This window comes from Thermobia domestica, chromosome 2, assembly GCF_964235325.1.
Source record: "Thermobia domestica chromosome 2, izTheDome1.hap1.1, whole genome shotgun sequence".
In the NCBI taxonomy this organism is placed as follows: domain Eukaryota; kingdom Metazoa; phylum Arthropoda; class Insecta; order Zygentoma; family Lepismatidae; genus Thermobia; species Thermobia domestica.
The window spans coordinates 173,933,513-173,954,366 of NC_137455.1; the positions used below are offsets into that span (position 1 = coordinate 173,933,513).

Below are 20,854 nucleotides of genomic sequence, written 5' to 3' on the forward strand. Positions count from 1 at the left end.
AAATGCTAAGTAATTATTGTAAATGTTTGTACTTTCATTTTCCCTCTTTCTTTTCAACTGAGCTTGAAAAATGTAAAAATGGGAGGTTAAGAATTTCAAATATTACGTATGTTTTAGCGTATTACGAAATTATAATTAATAGAATCCGGCAGGATCACAAACAGAAACGTCAAGAAGAGGTAAAACCAAATTATACTGTGATGGGATTCGAACTACTCTTGAATGGTGCCTCAGAATCTCTAGCCTAATGCCTTAGTCCACTCGGCTAATGTCACAAGTTGAAAATATAGTAAGCGTGTTTCGTGTTCAATCTTTTGTTACAGTATGAAAATTATTTTGTATTCTCTGAAGTTTAAGCCTATTTTGGCCTGATGTAATAGTCTGTTGAAATTGTTTTATGTTTACGGTATTCTTTACTTTGACGAATGATGTTGTTAATATAGGTTCTACTACGTATTCGTTCATAAATATTACAACAATTGTCAGGATTATTTATGATCTTTCATGAAAACTGACTGGTGCATGCGCAGTAGAAACAGAAAGATGCATTTTACCGACATTTGTCATACACGCCAGAACGCAAATTTCTAACAGGTTCTGAAAATGCCTCGCTCTAAAGGTTGTGGAGAACTCTCTGTTGCTCTGAGAGGAGAAATCATAGGCCGAGCAAAAATGGGACAAACTGTGCCTCAGATTGCTAGAGATCTGGGATGTGACAAGAAAACGGTCAAGAAATGGGTTCAGCGACATGAAGAAGGTGGTGAATGGTTCAGGTCTCGGTCAAGAAGTGGAAGGCCAAAAGTGACAACTGCAGCTCAAGATCAAGCTTTAGTTACAGAAGTAATCAACAGACCTCTACGCCACACGTCAATCCTCTTGGACAAAGCCAGAGAATATAATTGTTCTCACGAAACAATAAGAAGAAGATTATCGGGGGTTGGTCTACACTGTTCAAGACCCGCTAGGAAGACTCTCCTGACTGAAACTCACAAGGCCAGACGAATGGTATGGGCACAGAATAACATAACCCAACCTCAGTCATATTGGGACTTAGTCATCTGGACCGACGAGAAGGTTTTCAAGTCTAACCAACAAGGCAGAGTTATATTGTATAGACCGCGAGGAACCAGGTATGCTGAACAAAATATTATCAGAACTTCTTGTTCAGGACGAATATAAGCACACTTTTGGGGATACATGACGGCTGCTGGTCCTGGAGATTTGTTTGTTGTGCCTGAGAGAATGAACAGCAGTGTTTACATTAATATCCTCGAAAATACGTTGTTACCGTCCTTAGAAAGAAACTTCCCCGAACAGGAAGAATATATATTTATGCATGACAACAGTGCTGTTCACACTTCCCGGCAAACACGAGAGTGGCTAAGTGAACATCCAGAGTTAATTTGTATTGAGTGGCCCCCTCTATTCCCAGAGTTGAACCCAATTGAACATCTCTGAGCCTACATGGTGCAAGAATGGGAAGAGAGACGTGAAGACAGAGACCAAACGTTTCTTCAAAATCATGTTATGGAACTGTGGCAACATTTTCGTGACACACCGTCGTATTGCTCGAGACTTGTATCTAGTATCCCCTCCAGACTTCAAGAAGTTATTGACTCTGGAGGTGATTACACGAAGTACTAGTGTGTTATTTTTTGTGTAAACATTTATTTAAGTTTCATTTATTTATTATATTTTTTCAAGAGCTATACTTTCGTTCTTCATTCTTTTCCTTTGCTTGTTTACTTATTAGTTCGTTAAAATGTTAAGGCAGAGTAGTATATCTTCAAAAAGCATTTGTGAATTTACTTTGAACGTTTCTAAGAATACATTTACTTTTTTTTCTTACTCTATATCATGCCCAATATTACTTTCATTTCAGTTAATTAATAACTTTATTTTACATCTCGGATAAAAGTATTATTGCCTTTTTAACGATGTTTTTCCTTTTGATTGTGTAATTTCTAGTTTCATTGAATTATCTCAATTCGAATGAATAAATCACATTTTGTTTATTGTCCCTTCCTTAGCTAGGTTCGAATTCGAGAACAGTCTGGTGTAATTTACGTTCTTTATTCTTCATATTGTGCAGTAATGACAATATTAATTATTTTTCATGAGTCCAGTTGATCAGTGAGAACTTGGACAAACATTAACCTGGTGATTCTTTACGCAATGACAAGAGTAAAATTCATTTTAGCTGTTCTTTATACTTCACAGCGATGAAACATTCTAACAGTGTGTTAGCGTTTCCTTCCTCGCCTTCCAATTGAACTGTCTGTGTACTGCGCATGCGCCAGTCAATTTCCATGAAAGATCATAAATAACCCTGATATTTTCTATAATATTTACGAAAGAACGTGTAATAGAATCTATATAACAACATACATCATTCATCAAAGTAACGAAAACGTGTTCATGAAACAAATTAATAGACATATTATATCAAAGTAAATTAGGTTTAAATTTTAGGCAATAGAAAACGTTATTCTGTAATAGGAATTACTACTCGAAGCCTTTGCTACAATCACTAGTTGTTACCATAGCCGAGTGGTCTAAGACGTTCGTCTTATAAAGCACCATTCGAACTAAGTTCGAGTCCCCGCGCACTTTTTTCTCTCTGTTTTTTCACCTGTTCTCGATGTTTCTGTCTGTGCTCTTGTCGGATTCGATTAAATAGAATTTTTAATAGAGACCAATATATATGATAAATAATCATTTATTTGCGAATCTGCACTCGTACAATATACATTTTCGAGATTTTGATTTTGGAAGTTAAGTGTATATAATATTGAATAGTAAAATAAAAAAATATTTGTATAAATATTGATTAATTAATTAGAGTTATACATGGCTTTCCAATCAGGATAATATAGAAAGGACTTACTTCTAAGTGCAATTCGAAAACAAATATTTGAGTTTTAATCTGACCCAAAGTTGGTAACTTACATGATAATTTATACATGATGGGTATTGTAATTTTTATGCTTTTATTATAATCCTCTATAAGTTATGATTTTACCAATTCAAAATGTAGAACGAGAAACAAGTGTAATATTATATTTGTTACGAAAAGCTTTACAGCAATGATGCTTTCAGGACGTGATCTGAGGGAGAATTTGAGACCCCTCTCGAGCTAAGAAATTTCCGCCTTCAGGACCATATATTCGATCGTGCTCAATGTGGACTACCAATGTTTGCCCTCCACCCGCATATTGAAATTACCCCCGAGGATAATTTTCTGAAGTCACCACTGTTTATAAATAGTTTTTCGTTACAAATCAGAGGATAATGGAGTAGTGAGTATACTTTTTTTTTTTTTTTTTTTTTTTTTTTTAAGCTATGGATTTAAGATTCGCAATTCATATAATGTTCCGTTCTAATCGAATTGGAAACAAAAGAAGTTTTCAATGAGTTACTCAAAGAAATATTTTCAGCCTCCGGATGAAAAAAAGGAAGACACTAAAAAAAGAAACAACTTGCTACCGGGTTTGAACACACAAACATGTGATTAATAGTATATCGACCCAAACCACTCGACCGTTTTGTATGCCTTTGCACCTCTTCTCTTGCCTTTTGTGAAAGCAGTTTACTGTTCCATACTCGCTTTTGTTTATTCCGATACGACTATGAGTTCTCAGTAAATATTTGGGCGTTACAGCTCTTGCAATGTATAAAAGTGTTTTTAGAATAAATCACAATCGATATTATGTCCTAATAACATACGTAAAACAGGTTGAATTCGTGAAATGATTGAGGTTGGAGTGAGCGTAAATGTTTTCATAGTTAGGAGCCTGGATATGCAAACCCGCTTAACGTGGGGATTTAATTTTGTGAAATTTGGTACCCACGTCAAGATGGGCTTTTTAATCATATCAATTTCTCACCTTAAGAAGAAATTACCATTACAATTATGATATTAAGCCAACCTTCGCAATCGATGAAAAAATTATGTGGATGTATGTTTCGTCTTTTAAATGAAACAAGACATGTTAAAATCAAAGATGGAGTGGGTCAGTGGGTCGGTTGGTAAGTGGGTGAAATGGGTCAAGATTTGTGAGTGGATCAGTGGATCGTGGGTTAAAAGGACGTGACCCACTGCGAAACACCACTCACCGTGACTCACGCTGGCCCACCCGGTGGCCACCCTTTTAGTCCAAAGATATTTCGTCCAAAGAACATTTCGTCCAGAGACATTTAATCCAAAGACATTTGGTCCAAAGGACAATTCGTCCAAATGACATTTCGTCCAAAATACAATTGGTCCAAAGGACATTTCGTCCAAAGGAGAATTGGTCCAAAGGACATTTCGTCCAGGGATGTTTAGTTCAAAGCACATTTCGTCCAAAGAACATTTGGTCCGGTAACGCTTGGGGGTCAAGGGTTTGTTTCTATTAGAAGAGTAAAAGGGATTCATATAACATTATGACTCAGTAGCTTCTTATTTCTAAAGGAAATTTGAAATAGAGGTTTATTCCGCAATTTTCATTTTGATAGAACAAATAATGCTGAGATATTCAGAAAAACGTAAACGCTTGAAAACAACATGGCCGAACAACATGAATGAGGGAAAGGTTGTAGTGTGAAGTATGTTGCTGTAATAACTGCTAACATGACATCTAAAATTTTCATGTTGTGAATGAAATAGTTCTAAAATAAGTACCGGTAACTAAAATTAATGGAGTTTAAATTTGAGTAAGTTAAATATTAGGTATTCAAACCCTTGTGTTAGAAAAGTGAAAAATTATGTGTCAAGTATCTTTGAAGAAATACTGAGAATAGAAAAATACACATGTGTGAAATATATTCTTAGTGTCCAAAGATAATACTCTTAAACAGTCACATTCTTGGCTGCAACATTGTGAAAAGTGATTGACAAATATAAGATGAAAGTTGGAACATTTCGTGTAGAATATACGTATCTTTTCAGGTTAACCACAAGTCTGGTTTCTATTTGTAGACTATTGATAGTGTGTAACTTCGGCAGACGTTTCTACATAATTAGTGAGTTGTATGACAAATCAGAATTGTTAACTTGTCTTGTATTTTTATTTCAGTGTTACTCCTTATGCAAATATAGTATATACTTTTGCTTTCATATTAATTTTCTCGGTACAGCACAGTACATTTAAGATATCCATTGCAAAGTCTCAAACCAAATACAAGATTCACATTACCATGCGGAGGCAATGTTGTCCGCAAATGAAGAGGGAGTATGCTCTTCAAAGGGTTGTTTATCATTTTGGGAGGTGAATTCCTTAACCAACGAAGCTACAACTGTATTTCTGCGAAGCTAAAACTGTATTTTTGTAAAATTATTAATGAAAGCAAAGAAAGGTGGCCATTTAGTTTTCAGGCGTTTACGTTTTTTCTGAATATCTCAACATATATTTGTTTTATCGAAAAGAAAATTGCGGAATAAATCTCTATTTCAAAATTTCCTTTAGGAATAAGAAGCTGGTGTTTAATATATGGATCGTTCAGAGCATAAGGCAATCAAACCATAAAGTTGTGAGAAAAATAGACATAACATTTGTATTCCAAGCTTAATTTCATGAGCATTTTAAATTAGTACGGCATGCTTAATTATATGGAAAACTAGTTTTTCTTCCTCTTCTTCTTACGTTGGTCTACTTTATCTTGATTTGATACTTTCAAATTTCATCCTGTTTTCTACTGAAATGTATATGTAAGCCAAGAAAGAAATAATTATATATGATAAATTTAAATTCATCTTAATTTGTAAGATGAGAAACACTTTACCATTGTATATCGTAAAGGTCAGATCCACCGGTATTGTAACAGAGCGGTGCTTGAGCGATTGACGGTATGAATTCAAACTCCGATAAGTGAAAATTTCACAGTCTTGTTTTATTTCAAGTGTAACCTCTTTAGTCAATGGAGAGAAGGACGTGGATCATGGGTCAGAGTTGATTACGTTGGTGGAGTTGGTCACAATGGTTCAGAGTGGTTCATAGTTGGTTGTGGGTCAATTCTGTATTCTACCATTAATTTCATAATTCGCAATCACCCTGTCCTTTAGCTTACTTAAAGACACAATCGTGGAACGTAGAATTTAATATTAGTGATGTAATAAACCCATAATGGGTCGCTTCTTGTTTTACCTTGGTGCATTATACTTTTGCAATGGTAAGACAAGTGTTTACCTCTTCTGGGTAGTTTCACAGTTTCACATTTGTAGAGGTGGTCAAGGAGTTTTCAATGAAGGATTTATTACCATCTTGAACGCTCGCTATTTTGCACAAGTTAGCATAAAGACTCGGGACTCTTACCATTTTTTTTTTAAATTTTAGTAATACTTTTAAATGACATACTACTTGATTCCCCTTACCATTTTCAAATTTTGAGTTGCACCCCTCCTGAGACCCACCGGGGAACCTTGGGGCAAATCTTTTTCCTCGACACGGGGTACCTTTGAAATTATAAAATACATGTTTTCCGGTGTTGACATCTGTTTCATCGTTTCAGACTTTTATTAGTGTCAACGGGCTTCATGGATACCATGCTTCTTTATTCTCTTAGTTTTCAGATACAAGCCCCCATGTCGTAAGCGTCAGTGGACCACCGATGCGCAACTGGCGACATTTTGCCAAAAGTTAGTGATCCCGCAGCTACGATCCGTGGTGGCCCCACTTCGGTTTTGAAAATTATACCACCAGCGGCAGAGACTCAACGAAACGCCAACGACCCACAAAATTTCTCCCCCAAAATATGTTAAATCGCCCATATGCTTAATTTGTTTACATTCAGGTGAGTGTAAAAAACACTAGGGGAAAAAAGCAAGTATTCCAAGGTGGGCGCGAACTTTCAACCTTAAGTTTACTTGCCGCATATTCTTCTGACTTCGCCACGGAAACGATGAAGAAAATCTCGTTTGTAGAAGAATAAATTATTGAGGTCTTAATTTAGCCAATCAAACAAATCCCTCTATCTCGAGTTCTGTGAGATGGTACTGTGAACCGTTTCGAGATTTATTGCTTTCTGGTGGGGTACTATCTATGTGCAAAATTTGAGAAAATCACCGACGCGCACCTTCGGAAACTCTCCTCTTTAGTGCAATGTTGACAAGAGATGGTGTGGGTCAATGAAACCTTGATCCACAAAATACTGACCCACTACACATCGTGACCCACAATGACTCAACACCCAACGTGACCCATTCACCCACCATGACCTACTCTGACACACCACCAACTATAAACAACTCTGAACCATTGTGACCAACTCCGACCCATTAAAATACATCGTCATTAAGTTTGATCCATTATCCACGCCATCCTCTCTACTGAATTTGTAATAAACCAATTTTTTCCAGTAGTTAGCTCCTCTAAAAACTCATAGCCTGCATCTCAAAAGCCAAGCAGTAAGTCCTATTGCCATTGTTACAACTGGAAATATCAAAATCCAAAAGAGCCTGAACCTCTTTCTTCATTACAACCAAATGAAAAAAAGAAGAAAAATGGAGGTCTTGAAAGTAAAACGTAGACAAAGTTGCCAGTGTTCAGAAAATGCTATCTAGAAGGCACTGAGCAGAATGGGTTGGTGGGTCAATGGGTCAGTGTGAGTCACAGTGATGGTGTTTCGCAGTGGGTCACGCCTTGCTGACCTACGATCCACTGACCCACTCATAAATCTTGACCCATTTGACCCACCGACCAACTCAATCTCTGATTTTACATTTAGTATATCATTTAAAAGACGAAACAAACATCTACACAATTTTTTCTCGATTGCGAAGGCTAGCTTGATACATATACTAGTTGAGATGGTAATTTCTTCTTAAGGTGAGAAATTGATATGATTAAAGAGCCCATCTTGAAGTGGTTGCAAACTACATTCCAAAGTTATTAGAAACGCTTTCGCGATCCCAGAAAACTATTACTTCGACAAATATTTAAGTAAGTTTTTACATTTTATTAATCATATCTCCAAGCCCCTCATCCTGTAAAGATGGGGATGAATTTGGATATAACGCCATTGAGTGCCTTACTACTCATCTCAACGACCGAGAAAACAATGGATAACACTCTACAATCAGTCATTTTACACTATTTTTACATGCCACTCTTCCCAACTTCAAATCCTTGAGGTATCTGAATTCCACAATATTTTTTTCCTTAGATTGAAAGTAATATGTCTCCCATGTTAGGTAAAAGTTGCTCCAGACATTCCGGAGTTTCGCTGGAATATACACGTATACATACATCAAAACATTTAGAGCTGTGTGAGCAATGCTTTTGATGTTGCTCCTGTAAATTCAAAATCCAGGAGGCATAGTCGCTCATACCAAAACGTGGCATTAAATAACATTGTGTTTGTAAAAGTATCACGAACTCAAACTATGGATTTGACACTAATCTCAGTCACTTGAGACATTTTATTTTTCATCCTTTATCGCCCGCCATAATAATGGGTTTTGAATCAATTGAATTGATTTTGAGTTTAACGTCCCGTCAGCAGTGAGGCTATATGAGACGTAGAACTACTAATTAACGCGAACTAAATGAGCTCTCGCTGGGGGCCGAATCTGGGTCTCCCACACCGAAAGCGTGTACGCTATACGCTTAACCACAAAGGAGCTTTACGATGAGAGTTAAATTTGGACTTTAACGCTTTCGGAGTTGTAATTATTAATCTCTGCAACAACGAGAACTATGGATTCGACACTAATATCGATTGCTTTTACTTTATATATATTGGCGGAGAGAAAGGGACCACATCCATATACAAAAACCTTGCAGATTATTGAACTGAAATCCTTTGGAAAGAAATCCTATTCTGACTTCTTTCTGGCATATAAATAAGTTTCTTAGACATGACTTCGTGTTCGTAAATTTCCTATTTACATAGTTTTGGGGATCGGGAGTTTTGTGTCTGTAACGAAGATTGGAGTTTGTATAATAATTTCTGTTTATACCCGAATAGTCTCTTTACCTTTCAGAAAGCGTAAATCACTTGCTGTAATGAGAAAATTCAGAAGTAACTTCCGATGACAAATAGCTCCAAATAAATACACTACATAATTTATTCATTGCGATGATATTATTTTCTTAATTTGTATTTAACATTCACATATATCATAGAATACCAACGTACTGTGAACACCTGTTATATTTTAAACATAATAATCACTATGTTCTGCAATGATTATATGTTATATATATATATATACAACTGACGTATTTTAATGTAATTATTTTATATAATTTTTCATGCATTGCGGAAAATAGAATTTCATAAAAAAACATTGACTCAGATGGGAATCGAACCCTCGACCTTACGATTTGAAATCCAACGGCGTACCACTAAGCTAACACAAGCGTTCCTCGAATAATACTTCTAGCGGTATATAGCGGTATTTAAGATAATAATTACATTCATATCCACTGCAAACGCTGTTTTTGTTCTACTTTGACTTTTATTTTAGTACTCAGGAGAGAATAATGTTCTATGTCTTAACTTTCACCATTCTTTTACATATGGAAAGATTCGTTTACGTATCTAAATATTCCATTAAGTATGGAGAGCAAAATGACAAACAAGCATGTGCTGGCATTAATACAGTTTCGAAATATTGTATCATTAAGTATTTCAATCAATGTTGCTTTTTTTATATATAATTGGTAACAAGTCTTATTATATTTAAAAGAACAAAAACACATCTGCAAGATTTTTCCCGATTGCAAAGGTTGGCTTCGAGGTTCGAACCTGGTTTACTTTTTCCCGAAGATACCCGAAGTTGGACTTGGAAAATTTTTGCCTCGAAACAGCAATAAAGAATGCGCTCAACCTTTTTGAGACAAGGTGTACCTTTGCCTCACATTGTACATGTAAATGCAGTTAAAACTTCAGATCGCTTGGGGCACCATTTAAAAGTATTAATGGTCTGATATGGAGCCGTTTTAGGGAACGAGACTCAAAAAAGCTCGGAGGTCAAGAAATAAGAACCACTCTAATATATATATCAATTTAGATTAAAAACTAAAGAACTTCCTAATTATCCTTCAGAATCAAAGAATCATATTTCTAAACTTAGGAAGAATATTTGTTATATTATGTTTTATGTTGTAGGTGAAAACTATTTTCGTCACAATCATTCGTGAGCACGTTCGGATTATATTGTCCTATTTAGTTCCCCCAGATTATTTTTCTTTCTTTTCTTTGTTTCTTTTTTTTTTCAAAATAATTAATTCACAAAACCCTGGATTGGAATTTACAAAGTACTGTCATCGCAGATAAGCGTACATGTAACATTTACAGAAAATCGGCGGAGTTAAGTGTCTTACACGTCAAAGAAAATCGACAGAGATAAGCGTACATACATTTAAAGAAAATCAGTGGAGATAAGTTTACATACATTTAAATAAAATAGAATTGTAGAACGGAACTGTTCTACTGCATTTAAAATCTTACACCTTTTACATTTATAAAAAACAATTCTACGTTCCAAAATGCGGTAAAATACTACAAAATATAATTTTTAGGGTGTATAGATGATATTACGATTACATGTACAAAATCAAAATTATACCTTTGCTCCTCTGGCAGGTGCACCGAACTCCAAACTTAAGACACTACATGAACAAAAGAGTTACACTATAGATACTTTGATGATAAAGAAAAAATATTTTCTATAATCAAATTCTGCATATTATGTGGAAAAAATAATAAAATAAAAGGAAATAAGAAACATGTCAAGAGTCGTACTTTCAGTCGAGTGACTTGTTCCCTTTATAAAGTGTTTATATTGGAATTTTTCACAGTACGAATATATGAATCTAACAACAGGCACTTTATTTTCCAGATATGGAGTTGCCAAAAGCTACGAACACATCAGCATTGAGTGGTGCGGGAGTTATGCGACTCTTCAATAAAGTCGGAGAAACGGTCAACAAAATCACGTACAAAATGGATGAATGTGATCCAGTGAGTACCAGAGAGAGGTGTTATATATATATTCTAATTTCTAATTTCATTATGGTCAAGTGCCTAACCTACGTGCTTTTTCTGTTTGCATGTTCCTAGATTTTGTCACTGGTAGGGAATACTTGCCTTGGATGAAATCCCGATTGATAATCCGAATTCTGGTTTAAGTGTGGATCCTGTCGTATGTAGCTTCTGTGCGCTGAAAATTTAAGTTAAACTGCAATCAATGAGAACGGGGCTGGTGGATCCAATTCTTTTGGAGTTGAGATAATGTGATAAAGAATGACCCATACTGAGAAAGTTGATCATGCATGATGGCGCCAACAGCAGCGAATTGTAGCCCGAGTCGTGGTTAGGAGCTCACCTTAATTCAGGGTTCATACTGTCCTTGAAGGTTAGGGAAATCGAAATAAGTCAGGGAGAAGCAAAGAAATGCTTCAAAATATGCCGTAAGTCAGGGAAATTGCTTTTTCACAGAAGAGTCGGGGAATTGTTTCTAGATGCCAGCAGAAGATATGAAGAACATCTCAATCAATCAAGACAAAGTCAAAAAGATGATAGTGAGAAAAGGCTCAAAAAACAAATTATCTTTAGTAATAAAGAAGGTTGAGGAGCGCCTAAAGGTGTTAAAACTAAAAGTTTTGAAGTAGAGGAACATGCTAAAAATTTAAATGCTGTAAGAGAAAAGAAATAAGTTTGTTCGTTATAGACAATCAAAAAGATAGGCCAAATTATAATATATATTTACTTATTTGTTTATGTTTATGAGTATTCAAAATGGCGAGATATTAAAACTAGTGTAATTATTGTTTGATACTAGTGTTTATTGTAACTACTCCAAATGCAGGAAGTTTAACTCAAGTATTTAAGGAAAAAAGTAAGCAAGTTTGTACTGTAATTGAGAAATAAAAGAACAACATTGGACTGCCATGGTAGAGGAACTTACTTGCCATGGAGATTCAGGGAAAGTCGGGGAAATCAATACCAGAATTTTAGGGTGAATCATGTAAGTAGTAGGTCACGTCTTTCGTAACCTCGATATTGTATAAAGATGAAAAAAACAAAAAACTCGAACTCAAACTCCAGTTTATCAAAGCATTTCTCGCTCTTCTTTCTTTTTTGTACTGATCAAATGTTTTTCTGTGAGTGTGACATTTTTTATACCTGAAAATCAAAGAACAGCTTCTCAGTTTTTATTTGTTAATGTGTCGGAAAGAAAGTGGTCTGTATTTTAGAAGAATTCGATGAAGTAGTCCTTGTCTTTGTTGTGATAATTAACTTTCACACTCGACGACGTTGTGATGATTAACTTTGACACTCGACGACGCGAAATGCTTATATTGCCTAGACTATGGCACACATCTGGGAGTTTTAGAAGACATTAAGAACTCTCTTAGTTTTCATATTTTAATGAATTAAATTACTTTATGCTCTGAATGGACCATTTACCATGAAGTCATTCTATTGACTGTGGAGTGGGTGATGTTACGTATGTAACGTAATAAATAATGTAAATGATGGGAGAACTTCCAAAAATTTGACGCAACCATTTTCCCCCCGACTGAAATGAGACAAGAGTTGATACAAAAATGTTATTTATATCTTCAGATTCTCGGCTGTCAAAATTGTTACTGATTTGTACACGGGAAGGTTCAAAGTTTTCTAACGAAGCCAGAAATTTTCTTTTTTTTTGCAGGGCGGTAGGAAGGAGTATCGCTATTGAGAGCTTGCCGGCGTTTCTATTAGATATAAGACTTCGAAAAGTGTGTGAACTTAGACAATGTCAATTATGTACAATTAGTTCGAGTCTTAGAACTTAGAACATGTATTTTAGGCAATATTTCTTGCTATTTTCTAAAAGTATGATCCCTTTTCTCTTTCTTCGTTTGAAACATATAAATAAAATGAAACTGAAATGTATTCAATTTAGTAATCTCTGTTGTTATTCCTTTAAAAAAGGTAACAAATACTTAGCTGAAAATTAGACCAATCTCACTATTACCTGCTTTTAGCAAAGTCCTTGAAAACATAATCAGAACCAGGCTCCTACATTTTCTCATGAAACACAGTATTATATTAAAACCCCAACACGATTTTCTCCCAGGCAAAAGTACTACTTCAGGTACTTTTAGTCTTATTGATAGTATACTGCATGGGCTAAACGAAAAACTTGTAGTACTAGGAATATTCTACGATTTAACTAAAGCTTTTGATCTTGTAAATCATGAAATTCTCCTACAGAAGCTGGAACACTACGGCATAAGAGGCAAGTGTTTGACGCTCTTGGAGTCCTACTTAAAAGATAGAAAACAAAAAGTAGAAATCACTAATACTTCAACTGGACATTCACAAAATTTTCAATCAACTCGCAGAGAAATCCGACTGGAGTCCCTCAAGGCTCCATCCTAGGTCCGCTCCTTTTTCTAATTTACACAAGTGATTTACAAACGAACGTACCAGATACAAATATAATACTGTATGCTGATGACATTAGTATAATAATAAAAGCTAAGAATATAAATTCATTATCTTTTAAATTTGAAGAGGTTACTGAAACATTAAAAAATGGTTCAGAAGTAACAAATTAGTTTTGAATAACATTAAAACTCAGTATATACTTTTTTCACACCATTCAAAATAAAAGAAGAAAAGATGACCTGATAACAACAATAAACACATCTATGCAACTAGCAAGCACTACTAAATTCTTAGGGACTATCATTAATGAAAATCCTAAATGGACAAAACATATTCAGGCAGTATCACATAAACTTAACTCAAAATTGTATGCTTTAAGAATATTAAAAGACAGTTTAAACACAAACACTGTCATACAAGTATATTACGGCTTATCCATCCACTTCTCAGTTTTGGATATATATATATATATATATATATATATATATATATATATATATTGTAACGGGAAAGCTCTGCACTACTTTTAAAACAGAAACAAGCAATACGAATTGTGGCAGGTTTAAAGGTAGAAACAGCTGTAAACAGTTTTTCAGGAAATTTAAAATACTAACTCTCGCGTCATTGTATATATATATGAAATAGCTAGTTTTATCAAAAACATAAACGGGGATTTTCCAACAACACACAGATATAGTACTAGGAACACTTATAAGAAGTCCTATTTCAGAAGATTGAGCTTAGTCCAGCATGGACCCAGACATATGGGTAACACTATCTACAATAAATGAAATAAAACTTGAAAACACTTACAAGTTGTTTAAGAAAAAGCTAAAAAAATTACTTAATACGAAACGCGTACTATTTCATAAATGAGTTTATGCAAGAATAAAAAATGTCAGAGACTGACAAATTAGCTTTTTGGTAAATCGTGGTAAATCATGTAAATTTTTTAATCTCCTAGTAGTTATTTTCTTTTGTTTTTCCTACACTTAATACTATTTTTTGTTAATGTAAGCTTTTAAATATTTTTTGTAATGTAAAAGTCTTGATTTTCTTCACATTAAGTATTATGTATTACTTTTTATATGTATCATCGTGTGTACTGTACTTACTGAACTCTCCAAACACCATGTATTATGGTTTCATGGAGTAAATAAATCAAATTTAGTGCGTGTCAGTATATGGGGTATGGAGAGCGGGAGATGAAATGAACCCGCTGGAAGCATTGACGAAGATGCTAATAGATGAAGTTCGTTTCGTACCAGGAAAACGTTTTAAGCTGTTTCCTTCTGCTTTTGTAGCACTGCCTGTAATTCCTTCTAATGGGTGTGTGTGTGCAGATAATAGAAGTTGTACAACTCACTCGAAGACTGAAGTCGAAACCGAACCCCGGGTGAAGTTATGAGATACTAGTTGTTATGTGTTTTGAACCAGTCGATGAGGTACCCCTGGATATGGGGAAGAGGAGTCAAATTCCAAGGGGTCCGCAACAGACGAAAATAAATACATGTTGACAACCCACCTGATCCGGCAGATGGAGATGTAACGTTTTGATTGATTTCACTGCTATCTGTAGATTACGAGTATGGCATACTATCGGCCTTGTTCACATGCTTCATACATTTGAAATGAAAATGAAATTTTTTAGTTTTACGTCCCACAGTAATGCCGGTTAGGCTAAAGGAGACGGTGATGATGATGAGATGAATAAAATGGTGGAATGAGAAAGTGGGAGGAAACAGAAGAACCCGAGAAAACCCACGCACACGGTGTTTGTCCACCACGAAGTTCACTTGGCGGGAGTAGGGTTTGAACCCGGGACCCCAAGCACCAGAGGTGAACGCTCTACCACTGAGCCACCACGGCCCTCCATACATTTGGTGTGATCTTCAGTGGCAAGAGGTTTTAGCGCATTTTCGCTATTGTACAAAACGTGCTTCCACTGGTAACCTGTGTGTGCACATCAGTACATATATTGTGCTTTATGCTTTTCATACTATAACACAGTGGTGAAGCTGTTGCATTTTCCCAAATCCTTTACATGTGAAGTTCATCTATATTCCTCTACCTCTCGCAAACTCACTTATACAGAAATGAATTTCTTTTTACGCCAACATCTTCGGACATTGAAGAGGTGAATCATATATAGTAACCTTAGGAAAGATTCTCAAGGAAAAAAAAAGTAGTACATACAATTTCATTTTAATACCACTTTCTTTCTTTTGATATTGGGCTTTAGGAATACTGTTCTCATAACCCAAGCTGGGTCTTACTTATAAATCTCTTAAACATCTTTTAATAAGAACGACGCAGTTCTGCTATACGTTCTTTGTCTTTTTCCATAGAAGAAAAAAAATAAGACTAGTTTGAGGGGTGGGATGGGATGTGGCATAATTTCAAAAACGTGATAATAATGGTGAGTATTTTTCCTTTAAACAAAAATATAAACTAAATGACCGAACTGATGCAATTGTATCTAAAGCAAACGACTGGTAGTCAGGGAAGTTATTTCCAACAGGCGGATGTATAATGTAGGAGGTCGCTTTAATGATCACAATGAGCACAGTGTGAGCAATAAAGGGGAGGGAATGAAGTAGAAGAAATGAAATTTAGCAAGTATTGTTAATGTACGATTAGTCATGAATCCACGAGTAATATATATATATATATATATATATATATATATATATATATATATATATATATGTATGTATGTGTGTGTGAGAGAGAGAGAGTATGAGTGAGTGAGAAAAACAACCGACTACACTTTGTTCGCCTGTTGCCACTATCTATCAACGCTAAGTTTGCTGTCATATTTTCTGTATTATGTAGCCTAGTATACTGAGAATCATAACAGCAAGCTATGACGTCATAGAGCATCCAGTTGGAAATGCCTGGTCGAAGGTTACTAGAATTGGTCTAAAGCAGTCCATTGATTGTGTAAAATTAATGCTTCGGTATATTTCATAACTATAAACAATATCAAAATTTACTGGCTTCATATTTGGTGGTGGTGATGGTTTGACCTTATTAAAATCTAAAAATTTGTAATATGTGTAAGTGTTGACTTATGTTACCATAAATATATACTGAGTTTTCATGCGATATATAGGTATATATAATATTATAAAGTAGTTTTATTATTGAGTGGAGCAATAAAATAAACATAATGCAGTTAATAGAATTGCATGAGAATAAAAGAATTTAAACGTTGTGAATATTAAACAGTTTGGTTAATTAAACAAGATTTAGAATTTTTTTTTGTTAACATCAATATATGTTGTTAGAATTCTATTTTATCGAATATTATTATTTTTTCATTTTTGTGCCTATCTCATGAGGAGCAACAGGTAAAGTATCTGCTACCTTAAGTTCCACTGTAATTTAAGTTTGTTTGTTTCCAGTAGTCATTCCTTCTTCACAGTTTAGTTCTCTGCATAACAAAGATTTAAATAAAAATAATAGTACTCTAAATTTGAAACTTGAATACTGTCCTAAGTTGTGCATTTTTTAAATAATAATACGAATTATATAAATGGAAAAGATACTTATAAGACAATTATGCTGGTGAGAATGTTTATTTTCAGTTTAAGGCCTAAGTAGATGTCTCAAGGGAAGGAGCGGTATAAAACCCTGGTTTCAGTACCAATCATTGATGAGTCCCAGGCTGTTTAATTTTTCTTTGTGTGTTGATCACTATAGTTTCCCACCATATCACTGGAAAGCTTCGTCGAAGTAAATCTTCATTTTATAATGCAAACAACTTTCAATATACTCTAATGTACTCACCTAGCTCTTCTAAATTATTGTAGATCGTTCAAAAATTCATACTAAAAACTTCAAATTATCACTGCCAGCATTGCTCAAGATATACGTAAGGAAAGCTTTTAGTGATGATAGGAGTTCATATTCGGGATGAATATGCTGTTGTCTCTGAGAAGTGCTGAAGCTGGAAGACAGTTGCATCACTGAAGTGTCACCATTGTCCGAGTCGATATTGTACGAAGTTTTTTGTAAAAAATTATTATTGAAAATACGTTACATTTAAAAATAGAATATTGGGAAAGACAAAGCTGCCAGTCTGATCGGGTCGATACTCCATAACACTATACATGTACAGTGCAGCAATTAGGAGACGGGACTTTTTTTCTGCAAAGTCTATTTTGGCACGGAAGTATTTCCTAATGCGTATGATCTTTGGAACATGTGCAGAAATTTCTAACTCGGCCAGTCGCTAGTTGAAACCTAACATGGCTAAGTACAGACTAGTGTTGTGATACCTCCTCATCATTTCATTTATGGAACAGAGAGTTAACAACAAGTTCTGTCCACAAAGCTGACATGAAGATAATTGCCTTTTTCGTTCCCATGTTCGTGAATGACATAAGAGGTTCAATTCAGGAAATGAATCTGTGGGAAGGTGGTGAGCTTCCAGTTCCGAAAAGTCTGTCGGAACTACTGAAACGATTGACAAAGTTTAGAATATTGTTTTCAATGTCAGAAATGCAAGTTTCAGTTTAATGTTAGACCTGGAGGTGAATCAGAAGACTGTTCGCTAGGTAATAGTAGAAGATTGTAAGAAACAGGAAAATGTGTGCATGTTTATGTTCCATTCTTTAACGGAGGAGGAGAAACTGGAACACACAGCTAGCAAACAACACAGTTATTCTGTGTGTTTTGTTAAAAAAAATGTGTTTGTGTTACCACAGCCAGCACACCTCCTAAACCTTACCTCTGAGTGCCTCTTTCCCCAAATTAAAAAGCATCACTGGAGGGCTACTTTTCGAATGTTTCCACTATCTAGAAAGTTGTGACTGGGACCTAGAACATTATTACAGTCCAGTACTTCCAGAAGTCATTCCATCACTTACTACATCGTGCAAAGCTTTGTGTGGAGTGGATAAAGGAAGTCTCTACTTTGAATAAACGAGATAAGTTTGATTCACCTACGTATTATTCATTTATTTCTTACATACTCCATCTCGTTTCCTAATTGTTGTTTTAATCTTTAATTTTTGATAGGTAACACGTTAATATTCGTATTGAAACTGTCACGCTCGTTGCATGACGATGCAAATATAGTCATGGTAACTTTATCTGATATATATATATACAGTATATATATATATATATATATATATATATATATACAGTATATATATATATATATATATATATATATATATATATATATATATATATATATAGGAGTGCAAACGGATAAGTAGAACCTTTTGTTTTTATAATTTAGAAAGTTGTATCAAAGTGTAATTAGTTGAATACGTAACTACCAAATCGGATCGAGTGACCGCAGGTTTCTTATTATTTTTAGTGCAGAAGGTTACTCTAAAGCCGAGTAAGTTACTTTAAAATTTTGGTTGCCTTTAATAACGTTTGCTATGGTGTTCTAATTCACTAATGTATAAGTAAGTACTGCATGTTTTTCTTGTAATTAGGATTTAAATTTCATTGAAGATAACGAATACATCTTTTAATATTACAAATTTCAGTGGTTTGAAGAAAAGGTTCAGCAGATTGAGAATCTGGACAATCAGCTGAGAAAATTACATACTAGTGTTGAGACGTTAGTACTGCATAGGAAGGAGCTAGCTATTTCTACTGCATCTTTTGCCAAAAGTGCTGCTATGTTGAGTAACTGTGAAGAGCATACTTCTCTTTCTAGAGCGCTTGCACAGCTTGCTGAAGTGGAGGAAAAGGTGAGCAACGAGTGTAATAATAATGTTCAGTATTGAGTGTATTCTTCTTCCGTTTATTGTACTATCATTCTCTATGATTCTGCTGTCAGTTATACAAAACTATTGAGTACTTTCTTTAAAATTCTGATTTCCAGTGTAAGTTGCAATCACCAAATTGGGGCTACTGAAATCTCTTCGCTGAACTTTCTTAAGCTCAGTTTTCTTGTCTAGTAACATTGATCTATTGAAACTATTTGGAAAGTTTCTTCGTTAGCAATGAATACAGTATATAAATTACTAACCTTCTTAATGTTCTAGGATGGGCGGCAAACCTGGAAAACTGGAAAAGGTCAGGGAATTTCGAAGAATGGGATTTTATAAATATTTAAAGTGAAAATTCTAAGACTATTTCAGATGTGGTTGAGTGCTCGTTTTTTACTTGCCAACTTCGCACTAGAAACTTATATGTGTTTTCCACTAATGATGTGTAACAAAGTTATGTTTTGTATTAATAGTTGTGCGCATTATCTTTTGGTTTCACTTGTGCAGTGGAATACCATATTGATGAATCATCCACAGAAGGCTGTTGGATCAACGATCTAATGATAAATTCATTTTCTATGTACGCATAATTCCAACTTTTTTCTGTTTTCGTTCCCACGAGCTTTGTTTTTATCGGAGTTTTCTGTCCTGCATTAAGTGCAGTTAGCTAATCAAGCAAATGAAAGGATTTTCGAATATGGTTATTCGTAATTTAGCTTCTATGTTTTCATTGTAAGATATTTTAATTCGCAGAGAGTTTTATTTCGGAAGTGCTTATGAGTGTGTGAACATAGCTAATAAAGTTGCGTATCAGCGTGTGTATTGAGTCAATATTCAGGGGATAGCAGGACTAATTTCACCGGCCTCTTGATCTTGAAATATGGGATATATCTATAAATACCAAAGTTTACATTTTACTTTGTGCTTATAATGCAATATTTATTAATTGTTATACATTTATAGCTACATATTTAATCATTTTCCATCAAAAGTTATACATTTGCAAAGATATACTAATGATGATGACAAAGACATATTCATCGTTGAACTTGTAAAAGATCATTCAAATTTCAATACATATGACCCGAATGCGAACTTAGCATTTCTGCTTACCTTCAAGCCAAATATCAAGGCCTCGTCGAATGACCGTGTAATACTTGATATAGGAAGATGTGTGGGTTACTTTGCGTAGAGGAATTAAGGCTGCAATTGAGGGAACGAACTGGAGAATCGTTAAATTTCTCAAAACTCTACATAAGTTATTGAAAGATGTAGCATGCCGTACCGAGTACACCTATAGAGGCTCAGAAAATTGTGTAGTGAAGTTTTATTCTGTGTTGGTTTGAAAATAGTATGTTGTTTAGCGAGCTTTTGATATTTCTTCGTATCTTCTGTTGTATATTCAAGTGTGAAGAGTAAGAAAGTTTCAATGTCCTCGAGCTATATGTTTGTGTCAATTATGTGGCAAGAAGATAACATGTTTATTCCTAAACTTCATTTTTAAAGCATTTGAGAAAGAGAACCGTTCCTTACTGAATTTCAGATTAACGTTCTTCTCAGTCCATTTCTTTACACTGCTTCATCTGATGTGATAGAAAAGTGATGCAAAAGTTTGTAAAATCAAACTTTTAGTTCTTCGAGCCTCATATGTACGAATTGGAGTGGAAAATGAAGAAAATCATCTTCCTGTGAGAAACATTGACATTGTTTTTTGCTACACATACTGCCAGTAACGGATTTAGACATTT

The 20,854-nt window shown here is 34.8% G+C and overlaps 1 protein-coding gene across 3 annotated transcripts in view; it reads left to right on the top strand.

Annotated features, from left to right (window-relative positions):
- The window catches only part of Snx1 (sorting nexin 1), a 105,473-nt gene that overhangs the window by 41,937 nt on the left and 42,682 nt on the right, over positions 1-20,854 (top strand). For all 3 annotated transcript variants that reach the window (XM_081747899.1, XM_081747900.1, XM_081747902.1), the window contains 2 exons: positions 10,826-10,947; positions 18,879-19,085. In XM_081747899.1, the coding sequence (XP_081604025.1) occupies positions 10,826-10,947; positions 18,879-19,085 (329 nt within the window). The remainder of the gene's footprint in view (positions 1-10,825; positions 10,948-18,878; positions 19,086-20,854) is intronic.